This window comes from Pteronotus mesoamericanus, unplaced genomic scaffold (genome assembly GCF_021234165.1).
Source record: "Pteronotus mesoamericanus isolate MK-2021 breed Mesoamerican mustached bat unplaced genomic scaffold, CSHL_Meso_final contig_100, whole genome shotgun sequence".
NCBI lineage: Eukaryota > Metazoa > Chordata > Mammalia > Chiroptera > Mormoopidae > Pteronotus > Pteronotus mesoamericanus.
The window spans coordinates 16,856,369-16,869,024 of NW_026554999.1; the positions used below are offsets into that span (position 1 = coordinate 16,856,369).

Sequence of the window (12,656 nt, forward strand, 5' to 3'; positions counted from 1 at the left end):
AAAATTTACAGGAATATTTGTCTTCGAGTATTTTTTTAGTTCTCCATTTAACAAAGTCTTTGCCTCATCCCTTCTGTGCACCTGCCAGTCTCTTGTCTACCTAAGTTTCCCCGAAGGAGCCAAACGTCTTCTTAATCCCTTGCTATTTCTAGCTATACTTCAGGTATCAGCTCTTTTCTTCAGTTGTCCTGGGCAGACAAGTCTATAAAGCTGGCTCTCTTTCTCCTTCTCACTTTGGCTCAGGGATCATGGGTTTTGAAGCCTATTACTACTAAGACCCTAAGACTACCAATCCCGCCATATCCAGTCCATGCTCCCTTTCTCTCTTCCCAGCTTCCACGTGCAAATTCAACTTCTTTGACCCCTTGTTCCATATTTTTTTAGTCACACTCCTGCCTATCATGTTACCACTTAAAAACTTTATGTATACTGTTTATCAAATGCTTACTATGTGCAAGGCATTTTATGAAGAAGTTTGCATATTAATATCTCAACTTTTGCAAACTCTGAAGAAGTAAATTCTGTTAGTTCTTCCACTGAGAACCAGAAAGATTAATAACTGACTTAACCAAGGTTACATAGCTGGTTAGATGGTGACCCAGGATTAGAAACCAAACACTTTGGTACCAGAAGGCTGTTAGAGTGCCCTGAATATGAGCAAGGATTAAAAGAAAAACAAAACAAAACAATAGATTAAGAAGAAAGAATGAGGGATTTGATTTAAGCATTTTGACACTAACTAGCTAATAAAACCACCATAGGCAAACCATAATCTTTCTAATGTTTTCATTCATAAAATAAAGAGATTGAAGTAGAGAAAACCAGTATCTCATTTCACAATATTCTGTGATCCTACTGTGTGAAAAATGTATCTCTGGATTTTATTTTTTCCTGATGTGGAAGGGCTTTGACATTGCATCCTCCTCTCAAATATTTTCTTGTTTATTCCAGCACTAACTTACATATTAGCAGTGAAGCAGAGGTATATGTTCTATTTCTATTTCTGTAAAGCAAAATGTGTTTGGGTAGGATAAAATTTTAGGAAATTTCAAATCTCATCCCTATTTTTAGGGCATTTTTAGGTCTGATTTCTCAATGATGGCATAAAATTTTTAAAGGTGGAAAATTGTGGTTTTGCCCAACAAATCAGTGTTTACTTGATGTAGACCTTACAGTTTCCATGGTTATAACAACTTGTTAATTCCATGCTGATCTTTCAAAAAGCAATCCATTCCATTATTTTTTTCTGATTCAATGTTTCTATTTATTTCTTGAACTCATTTTCCTTATGTTTATCAAGGCTAATTCCATTTACTTTTAAGAATTATAGTTGAAATAGAAATTTCAGTGGCCCCAGAACAAAAATTCCTTTTTCCTTTAAGCTGAAGTATGTTGAGAGGATCAGCAAGGTCAGAGAAAAAGGGGGCAGGTGAGGAAAGAAGAGTAAAGCCCTTTTGCAAATAGGCACACATACAAACTGAAAGCAGGTCCTTCAATCTCTGTGAGTCTTCGATCCCTCTATGAGAATTAACATGTATTAGCTTGCTAACTCTTTTTGTTCTTTGTAAAAATGTTTCAACTGCCGTTATAATTATTTTGTCACTTCAGATTTTGCCTCTTTTGGTTTTTTGTGAAGAAGTCAGTAGTAAAGAAAGAATTTAACTAAAAATTACCGGTTATATACACTTACTGCAGAAGCATAAGAAAATATAGGTAAATGAGGAAAAAAAAATCCCTGTAACTGAAATACGACAATTGCACAACTCTGTAAGCTTATTTAAAATCATAGGATTGTACAATTTAAATGTGTGTGTCTTATGATATATAAATTAAAACTTAGAAAAGTTTTGATATCCCCTTAACTCGTTCATACAGATGCACATATAAACCATTGGACTGCCCTCTAACACTGTTTTGAACTGCCTCTTTTTTCCCATTTAACCACATATCATGACCATCTTTTCAGACTCATTTATATTTTTCTATAATGTGATTTTAAATGGTAACATAGTTTTTATTTGTATATTATAATTTGTTTAACCAACTCATTCCTTGAACATTTTGCAGCTAGATCTTGGTGCACATTTCCTTAGGTTAAGTTACTAGTGAAGAATTAATTTTGGATCAAAGGGTATGCTCATTTTAAGATTTTCTTACTTACAAATTGCCCTCTAGAAAAGCTGTACCAATTTGTACTCATACAAGTTGTCCTTCTGTCCCTGTTTCTTTCCCATCAAAATTAGTATTAGCACTTTATAAAACCCCTACCATTTTGACAGGTAAAAATTGAATCTTATTAATTTCCATTTCAATTATGGAAATTATGTTGACCTCTTTTGGTCATTTATTGGACATTTGTATCTCAGTTGACCTTTTTTAGTCATTTATTGGACATTTGTATCTCAGTTTATGTTTATGTTCATTTAAAGGGAGATATTTTTGATAGAGTGAAGGAGAGTTCAACTTTAAAAAATAGACTTGGCTGGTGTGGCTCAGTGGATTGGGTGCTGGCCTACAAACCAAAGGATTGCCAGGATCGTCAGGGCACATGCCTGGGTTGTGGGCCAGGCCCCCAGTGGGGGTGCACACATTGAAGTTTCTCTCCTCTTTCTCCCTCCCTTCCTCTCTATCTAAAAATAAATAAATAAAATCTTTAAAAAAATAACAACAAACATTATCTCAGATAATCTGTGGGTCAGAATCTAGGTGTGGTTTAGCTGCATCCTCTGCATCTCTAGGTCTTTCACAAGGATGCAAACAAGGTGTTAGCTGGGGCTACAATCTCATCTGAGCAGTTGACTGCTGAAAGAGTTACTTCATGCCTGCTCACATGGTTTTGCGCAGGATTTGGCTTATCACAGGTTTTTGAACCAAAGGTTTCAGTTTCTTGCTAAGGATTTACTTCTTCAAAGGCTGTTGGCTGGAGACTTCCCTCAATTCCTTGGCATACAGGCCAGGAGAATTTTTGTCCTGGTGAGGATACTTTTAGCTCTGATAAACTGATTTGTAAGGAATGTTTATATGGAGTAAACATTCCATATAAACATTAGCTCTACTAGTACAAGTAGCATAGCTCTTGTAATCTTAGTTCTAGATTGAACTAATCTTAAATTCATATAATATTATATACTTGAAAAGTGGGGTTTCTAGCTCGGGAGCCTATGGTGCTAACACGCCATAGGACTGAAATGAATGTATATACCTTGTGAATTTTCTGGTAGGTATATACTTCTGACCTTTATATAAATTAACATGTGAGTGAATAAGGCATTCACTCACAGATAATTAATTACATATTGCGGAGGATAAACACATAATTCTGTACAGGATAGGAATGTTGGGAAAAGTTTAAGGTGATTAGAGTGGGCTGAAGGTGAAATAATTTATAAACTTGAGTTACTCCTTCATCCACATCATGGTTATAGTTTCAAAATATTTTTCATTCTCCCCTTCCCATTACAGACTATATTGTGAATATACTCCCCCGGAGTTTCATAGTGTGGCAACCCTAAGATCAGCCACACAGTAATGAATAAACACAACTATTTTATTTTTTGATCTAATGTCATGTTCTTTTTAAACTCAGGAAATTTAGTTTTTAAATCATATTTAACCTTTGGTACATACCTACCAAAATTCTGAAACTAGAATTCAATTGCCAGTCTTAGACTTTGACAGTGATAGCTTAGCCTGGTGCGAACATTCTCAACACGGGCATGATTGCCCCTGGGGAGACAAAAAGTCTTTCTTGGGGGGGTGTGAAAAAAAGTTTTTTTATGGATAAAGCACAGATCTACATATAGTACATAAGTAGGTATACAGGGTATCTATGGTATTAAATTTTCATAGGAGGGAGAAGTGATTAGGAATAAAAGTTCTAAAAAGGTTCATTAGAAGTTAATAAAGAAAAACAAAAACAAAACGCTGAGGACCGCCACCCTAGTGTGAAGTCTGATAGACAGCTGTTAGATGAGCTGTTTTGCATTAAATTTTTTCCTGTATCATTTCCTATATCAGATTATAAGCTTCTTAAGGATAGAAAATGTAAGTTGTTTTGTATTTTCAGTAATACCCAGTGCAATGGTTTATGTCCGATTGCATTTGCATTCATAATCAGTAAATCAGTAATCAGTAAACGTACATTCAATTGAATTAAGGTGGGACACATCTTCTTCTCCTTGCACCTATCTTATTGTCCCATATAAACCAAATGCGGTAATTAAAATTAGTTTAGTAAAGCAAGTAACCTGACATAGTCTCTCTCACAAAAAGTTTAGGAAAATAGTGCCAAACTTTATTGAAAAAGTGAAAAATCTTCAAAGTAGCATAGCAGAAGCATAGAGTCTGGAGACAGAGAGATGAAGCAGGGCTTTGATTTCTAGCTCTATCATTTGTAAGCTACGGAAACTTTAGCCAAGTTATCTAAAGAGGAGGGGAAGAGAATATAAAAAAGAACCAGGAAAGGAATATAAGAAGAACAGAGAGAAGGGACAAGGGCATTTATAATAGTCTTATGTACACCCTAAGTTCATGCATGTTGACTGAGTGGCAATTCCCCAAACAGGTCATGCTTCAAATATGCCATATCCTTTCACACTTCTATGCATATGCTACCTCTTTCCAGAACGCCATTTGTTTTTCTTCCACTACTCAGCTCAGGCCACTCCTCTCCCAGGAAGCCTTCCATGACACCCTTGTCTGCCTCCCACACTGAGATGCCTATCTTTCTGCTCCCCAAACATTCATATCATACTTATTATAGTATTTATATTATAACGTAATGAATGGTTTAGATGTCTGTTTCCCTCATCAGTCTCTGAACCTCTTGAGAGATGAAATGTTTTTATTTCTCTTCTCATTCTCAACATCTAGCACAATGCCTGACATATTTTTGGTGAATAATTGACTTATTGAGTTAACTAATAAAACATCAGGCAAACAAGAGCACAGCAACATTTTCAGCAATTTGACAAATCAGTAATGGTTTGTACTCTTCAAAGGCCACTGCTCTAAACGTGACTGAATAATAATCTTCGTACATTTTCAGGTCTAAAACTAAATATTGTACATTTTATGTGTCTAATAATAATGTAATGAGTACTTTACATTGAGTCAGTTAATTGTTACAATCCAATGAGGAAAATCCTATTTTTATTCCTATTTTTTAGATGGCAAATATGCTCTTAAGAGGTTAAGTAACTTGCTTAAGTTCATATAATATTATACTTAATAAGTGGGGCTTTTAACTCTGGAGCCTATGATGCTAACACACCGTACTTCCTCTCAAAGTGAGCTGAGTAAGAATATTCACTTGTGCACAACATCCCTGTCTGAACTGCAGCCCCCCACATACACTCACCAAGAAGAAAACAAAGGCTCATAGCTCATATTGTGGTTTGTTATGGTTCACATGCAAAAAAATGTGGCGGCATAAACCTGGCTATGCTTTATGTAAAAAAAAAGCAAAACTAATCAATATGATATAACCCTTTGGAACTATTCCATTTTTATAACATTTAGCTAAAATGTAATGATTTTAGTTATTTTATTTACCTTTGAAACTCCTTAAAATGAGAACTCTGTTCAGTACTTTAGCAGTTAAATGTGTCAAACCACACATCCAACATTTTAAATTATCTTTTCATAAAAGCAAAATGTGAAGCAGATCATAAACAATTCTGGACAAGAAGCCATGTATCACAATTCATTCATTTTTACTTTACTGGTGATGTCTTTGAAGATACGGTAGGAAAGACACAATTGAAAAACCGGTTCTTGCTATATTGCAAAATAACTGTAAGGAGTGGCATCTGGTTCCTGGAGCTGGAAGAGGTGACTATGTCTTTTAAATCATGGTATTGTCTCAAACAAAACAAATGGGAAAAAACCCAAGAGAGTAACAAAAGAAAAAAGAAAAATTTAAAAAATGAAAACCTTTTTCATTTCTGAAAACTTTGGGGCTAGGTGGACCTGTCAGGTGCTGCTGTTTCTGGTTCCCCTTGGTTACTCTCACCTTCAGGTCCTTAAGGAATTTCTTTTTGGCTCCCTGCTGCAGACCTTTGTTCATTCATAGCCACACTGCACTATATAAGTTGTGTCCAACTTGTTGAATTCCAGCATAAATCCACTCTTGCCAGGAAGTGTTAAAGGCTGAGGCACCACTGGGGATGTGAGGGGTGATAGGAGCATCTGTCCCACAGAAACGCTAGGTAAGGGCACATGGAGGGCACGCACATTAGGCCCCTTCGCCCCTCTCCACACAGCCTTCAAGTTTTCATGGAGACCGAGAAGAATTAATGGGTAAGAACACCAATGTTGATCTACCGTTGGCAAGATTTGACACACTTTGAGGTTAGAAGACAATAAATGTCTATTGGTTTACAGCTTTAAGTTTATACTAATTCATTCCAACATTACCAAATCTTGGAAGTTTGTTAGGAATGGGACATACAGAAATGACTCATTTTCCAGGTATCAAGTGTCATGTCTGGAATGTCTTGAAAAAAGTAGTCTTGAGGCATATGGATTATTTGAGGGGAGTAGAGAGGTTGAGAAGGATGTCAGGCAGAGGAAGCAGCTGATGCAAAGGCTTGGAGGTATGAGCAAGTCCAGCATATGATTTCCTAGAACACTCTAGTCTAGTGACTTCTGCCTCCTTTAAACTCTTTCAGCGCTTACCATCTGTGCCACTCTTCTTGACTTGTGACATGTCTTCAATGCACAGTTACCATTTTTATAGTTAATCTTTTTAAAAAATTTAAGTCTTTTCCTCTTAAATAAATAATGATTGCTTAGATGACAGGGTTCTTCTTATCTGTCTCTCCAAAATGCCCAGAAAGGTGCTTTCCACTGAGTAGAAACTAACAAATAACTATTGATTGGTTGACCAACAAAAATCGTGATTTATGTATTTTAAGTCTTCATTAAAACGCTAAGAATGTATCTATAAGAATAAAGCAGGATGGAGTGAATAAAGGAGAAAACATCTATTCACTATTCTATTTTATTACCTATTTCCAGGAAGAAAAAAAATATTGCATACAGTCAATGTTTATGCAATAGTAGGCTGGCTGGGTAGCAATTACTCCATTGTAACAAATAAGAAAGACACATATTAGAGTAGGAATAAAGTTTTATTATAATTCCTAAATTGTATGCTACAAACAGCAGAGTTGAACTCTAAAACCTTGGATTTGAATCAAAACTCTGCCACCTCTTGTGGACTTTGACAAATTACTATTCACCTTTGAGTTTTTTTCCTCAGCTATAAAATGAGGTTAAGAATTCCAACTTCACAAGATCCTAAGAAGTAAATTAAATGTACATGCACCTACTCTGACATAGAGGACTTAGTAACACATTTGCTCATTTTTGTCCGCTCATTCAAATACATCCACAAGGCAACAGGATTAACTAGTGATACTGTGAAATACAGAGAAGTATCTGTTTTGCAAATGTTTGTTGAAAAAAATACTTTTTTTCTGCAAGTGGCCAAGTTGTTAGGACAAACATATGGTCACTTTTGGGGATCAGTTGCTAGTTTTTGCTTGGGGCATAAGCACACTTTTAAGCCAAACATGCCTTGCAATTTATGGAGAACAGACACACTACAGTTTTGTGCATTTGTCTAATTATATGAGGGCATGTGCTCTAGTTCTAGTCTCAAAATTAATTTACCACATAATATAGATAATTCCTTATATAGAATCTCTGGCTCAATAATAGAGTCTACAGGTCCTGTATGCTACAAGAAGGATAGTAGAGGATAGTTTAGAGAAGGAGCTGCAGTCAGGAATCTTGGGTTTTATTTTTGGTTTTCACTATCATTACTAGACTTCTTTTTTCTTTTTCCTATCAGACTTCTAATGAGACATAAAACCTCGGTTTTTCTAAGCTTTATTATTATTTACTACACAGAACTGGTGTCATAAGATCTGCTTCTCAACAATGGTGTAACACTTAATTGTTGTTTGTAACAACATTTGAGGTACACAGGCAGATGTTTTTAAAGAAATGCAAAAGAGTCGATTAGCTTATTAGTATCTCTCTTTGTACTTTTGCTAAAATTTAACTTTAAATTTATACTAAAACTAAAATTAAATTTTCTTATTTTATGCCTAGTAAAACAATGGAGACATTTAAAAAAACAAAACCAAAACCAAAAAAGTTGCATTAAAACAAATTTATGCACAAAATGACAAAAAGCAATCTCTTTCCACTTAGTTTTGGAAACAGTGTGTTAATTGCCTCATAGATGAATTTTTGGTGCGGTGCCCTATAAGGTGACCAACCATTCCAGTTTGCCTTTAATTTCCTGTTTTTAGTACTGAATTCCACATCCCCAGAAATCCCTGTTCTGTGTCACCTGGGATGGTTGGTCACTCTGTATCCTGTCATTGCTACAGGCTTTTCCATAGCTTACAATTCTATTATCTGTCCTTAGAAAAATTCCAGTGCTAATATTCTAATTTCTATTTACCTGAAAAGCACTTTCATATTCTTCGCGTTGGAATTTTGTTCCTAACCATTTGGTGAACATATAAATACTTATGAAATTTAGCTCCATGAGTAGATATTTAATAAACAGAATCTAATTTTTTTTACCTTATTAGAATATGGGGGACAATGGGAGTAACTAATTACCAACAGTGATTCTTTTGGCACCATGGAAATATTAACTTGCTTATTCTGTTTTTCAAGGACCTTAACCTGTTGTTGTTTACAGACTACTGTACTTCTACCCAGTAATCACCATAGCTGAGAAAGTAATAACACAGTCAGTACCTTTACAATCAAGTCATTTAGAAAAACATTGTATGTGGGTCAGTCCTAGGCCAATAGAGACAAGTTGGGGCCAGAGAGAAGTTGTTACACAGGTTTCCTTAAATAGCACTATAGCCTAACCTGATTCCAGGATAATCTCTAAAATATCAATGGAGTGAGTGTTGCTGAAAAAATTATGAAGGTTTATCCATGAGGAGGAGACCCCAAAATTCAGAAGCACTACAATATTTCCCATGACATTGACCAAAAAAAGAGTCATGGGACGATGGAAAAGTTTTCTGAGAAAAAAGCAGACCCATTTTCTTTCCTGAATATGGGAATAGCACAGGCCTTGTACATACATATATAATTAAAATAAGGTCAATTAAAAGGCTATAAACCCAATAGGCTATAGTTTTCTCCACAAGATGCAAGGTGATATATGACATTTTTTAAAGTTCTAGTTTTTTTTGGCAGTTAACTATGGTGCCAAGCACTGTATCATCTACTTTAGATTATTTCACTTATTTCTCACAAAGAATTATATGAGAATAGGAATTATAATCCTATAAAGTAAAGCTCAGAGAGGTTCAATAATTTGCTCAAAGTTATAGATGGCAACTGGAAGAGCAGAAGCAAATTCAACTGTTTTTTTCAAAGCCTAAGCTTTTAACCTTTAGCCTATGCTGCTTCTCAACATTGTTGACATAAACTCTAGAGAAATTCTATCTCCAGCCCTGACTTCTTTTGTATGCTAGCATTTAGAACTTCCTATTCAACACCTCTACCTTGTTGTCTAAAAATCTTCTTAAATTTAATGTTTCAGTAAATGGAATCACCATTCACCCACTTGTTTAAGACCCAAATCTAGTAGGCATCCTTGATTCTTCTAACAATCCCATCAGCAAATCTATTGGCTCTACTTTCAAACTATGCCTGAATCTGACCACTTATTATCATTGCCTTTATCACAGCCCCAGCCCAAGCCATTATCATTGCTCACCTGGACTACTGAGACAGCCTCATTATTGATCTCTGCTTTCATAGTCCATATTCCATAAAGCAGCCATAGTTATATTTCAACTATGATCACAGATCATGTTGTTTTATTCTTCTGCTTAAAACACTTCAATGCTTCCCATTGCAATGATGTAAAACTTAAGATGGTCCACAAGGCCCTGCTGCCCTCCTGCCTTGATCTGCCTTCTCTCGCTATAACCCTTAACAATTTCTTTCTTGCTTAGCATGCTTCTGTCACATTGGTCCTTATGATTTCAAATTTCTCTGCGAATGTCTTCTTTGAGAGGATTTGGATAAGCAAGGTTGGGGGTTTGAGAAAACTGGTGAAGGTTTGAGTTGTCTAAAGTGGAAGCACAATTCAGAAAAATTTAACAGGATTGCTGGCTGGTGTTGAGGATTCTCTTGTGCTTGTTCATTGGAACTTAGTAACAGAATGCATGTTGTTATACACATTTCTGCAGTAGTGGTCAGCTGTTCCAGTCCCAAAGGGGAAGATATGAATGGTAGGGTTCATTTAAAGTAGTGGTTTGATGAAAAAAAGAAAAGGCAAAGGAGTTTAGGGCACTGATTAAGTGCTACTGTTTTTTTTCCCCCCTGTAAGTATCTTGCAATGGGGATGGGGTAGAGAGAAGGGTTGCTTGTGTCCTTAGCTTGTCCCAGTTGTGGAAACAACATGGAGTTGCTGAATAGAAACAGAATGAAAGGACCAAGATCTGCAGTACTAGCATTGATGTTAAAAGCTTTAATGTGCAAATCCTGTTTAGGAAATCTGATTATTTAAAAACTTCAAAAAAAAAAAAAAAGGACAACTTAGTAGAGGCTTATTTACATTCTATATTTTCTAACTTTTCAAAATCAATTTCCAAAGGGAACCTGTTTGATGAACAGTAAGATTTATCAATAAGCTAGGAATTCAGATTTGAAAAGATTTTCAGTTTGACCAATCCTCCTTCAGAACACTTGTTTGGCTCTCCTGTCCTACTTACAAAGACTTAAGTCTACTCTTAAAGTAGATGAAGGTGAAGGGGTTAGCTAAAGAACATATATTCATACCCCACAGACACAGACTGGTGATAGCCGGAAGGGAGGACTGAGGATGGGTGGAGGTGGGGAAAATGGGGACATCCATAGTAGTGTCAACAATAAAAGAAAAATGACATAAAATACCTTTCTGTCCTGGCTCTTAAATTGCTTAATATTACTCCCCCTTCAACTTTAAGCTCCCCAAACTAAACTACTATATACCTACTGTGCTTTTGGTTCTGTCATTTCCTGAGGCTAGACCATCTTCCCCTACCTACCAGCACCTGTTAACACTCAGTTCACACATTTCCAGATAACCAACAAATACTATCTCTTTGCTGTATTTGGTCCTTGTAGCTATTTCTATTATTGAATTGTTGTATTGAAACGCATTTTATATACTCTGAAATATGTAATACATATTATGTATTATAAAGCATTTTTTTATGATTGATATTGTAGGTCACACAGAGGCTAACAGGGCAAGTATTTTGTTGCCTTGGTTAAACTCCTTTTCTAAGAGGACTGTGGCTTCGTGAATATGAGAAATAATAGCCCTTCTACAGTGCCCAATTAAATCGGTGCTGGTTGAGCTGAGCTCAGGAAAAGCTTCTTTAAAATGACGTCACTATAGGCGACTTTAAAACCACTGCTCGTTTGTGCCAGTGTGCAGAAGCAAACTACTTAAAATGAGGTTCATTAGTCACACGTTTAGAAGTTCTGTATAAAACAGATTTCAATTTACTAGCCTGGACAGGGATTTTGGCTCAACTTCTGAGATTCTCCCAGAATAACTCTACGGTGGGCAAGAAGGCCGCTCCCCCACCAGCTTGCGGGAGGGGTATGGATCCCTAAACCCGGTGGCTAAAAAAAACACCCTGGGCGGTCCGGGGGTGGGGTGGGGCAGAAGGCCTTCTCGCAGTGACGGCGAGGCCACTGCCTCCTTAAGTGCAGGGTCTAATGGTCTCCGCCTCGGTTGCGACCGCAGCCGGAACAGAGACCATTCTCACTGTGGCGCGCTCTCAGTGTCGGGAAGGGCCATGGGGTCTCCCCAGACTCCTCGCAGGGGCAACGGGGCGGGGCGCGGTGACGCCAAGAATAGTGACGCGACTACGCAGCGCGACGCCGTGACGCTCGCCCCTTTGTTGGCTCAGTAGCGGTAGCAGCGGCCGTGGAGGTGGCGCTGGGGACTCTTTTCTGTCGGAGGCCGGAGCGGAACCGCGTCTGACTGAGGCGGGCGGCAAGCGGCCCCCTCACTCCCTCCCTCCCTCCCTCCTCCGCGCCCTCCCCGCCGCCGCCGTCGCTGCCGCCTTCAGCCGGCAACTGCCAACCGCCGCGCCTGGGGAGGAGCTGCGGCCCGCGGGGCCGGAGCCAGGCCTGCGTCCGGACATTAGCCGGAGCCGGAGCGAGAGCCGGAGCCTGGGCGTCCCCGCCCTCTCCCCCCCTCAGGGACAGCGTCCGCTGGGCCCCCGCGCGTCGCGCCATGGACTCGGACGAGGGCTACAACTACGAGTTCGACGAGGACGAAGAGTGCAGCGAGGAGGACAGCGGTGCCGAGGAGGAGGAGGAGGACGAGGACGAGCCGGACGATGATAACCTGGATCTGGGCGAGGTGGAGCTGGTGGAGCCAGGGCTGGGCGTCGGCGGGGAGCGGGACGGATTGCTGTGCGGGGTGACGGGCGGCGGCGGTGGCAGTGCTCTGGGACCCGGCGGTGGCAGCAGCGGTGGCGGCGGCGGCGGCGGGCCGGGGCACGAGCAAGAGGAGGATTATCGCTACGAGGTGCTCACGGCCGAGCAGATACTGCAACACATGGTGGAATGTATCCGGGAGGTCAACGAGGTCATCCAGG

At 38.6% G+C, this 12,656-nt stretch overlaps 1 protein-coding gene across 1 annotated transcript in view; it reads left to right on the forward strand.

Moving 5' to 3' along the window:
- The first annotated feature begins 12,131 nt into the window (after positions 1–12,131).
- Positions 12,132–12,656, forward strand: part of ARIH1 (ariadne RBR E3 ubiquitin protein ligase 1) — a 129,253-nt gene continuing 128,728 nt past the window's right edge. The window contains exon 1 of the mRNA XM_054563530.1: positions 12,132–12,655. Within this exon, the coding sequence (XP_054419505.1) occupies positions 12,290–12,655 (366 nt within the window). The 5' untranslated portion in view covers positions 12,132–12,289. The remainder of the gene's footprint in view (position 12,656) is intronic.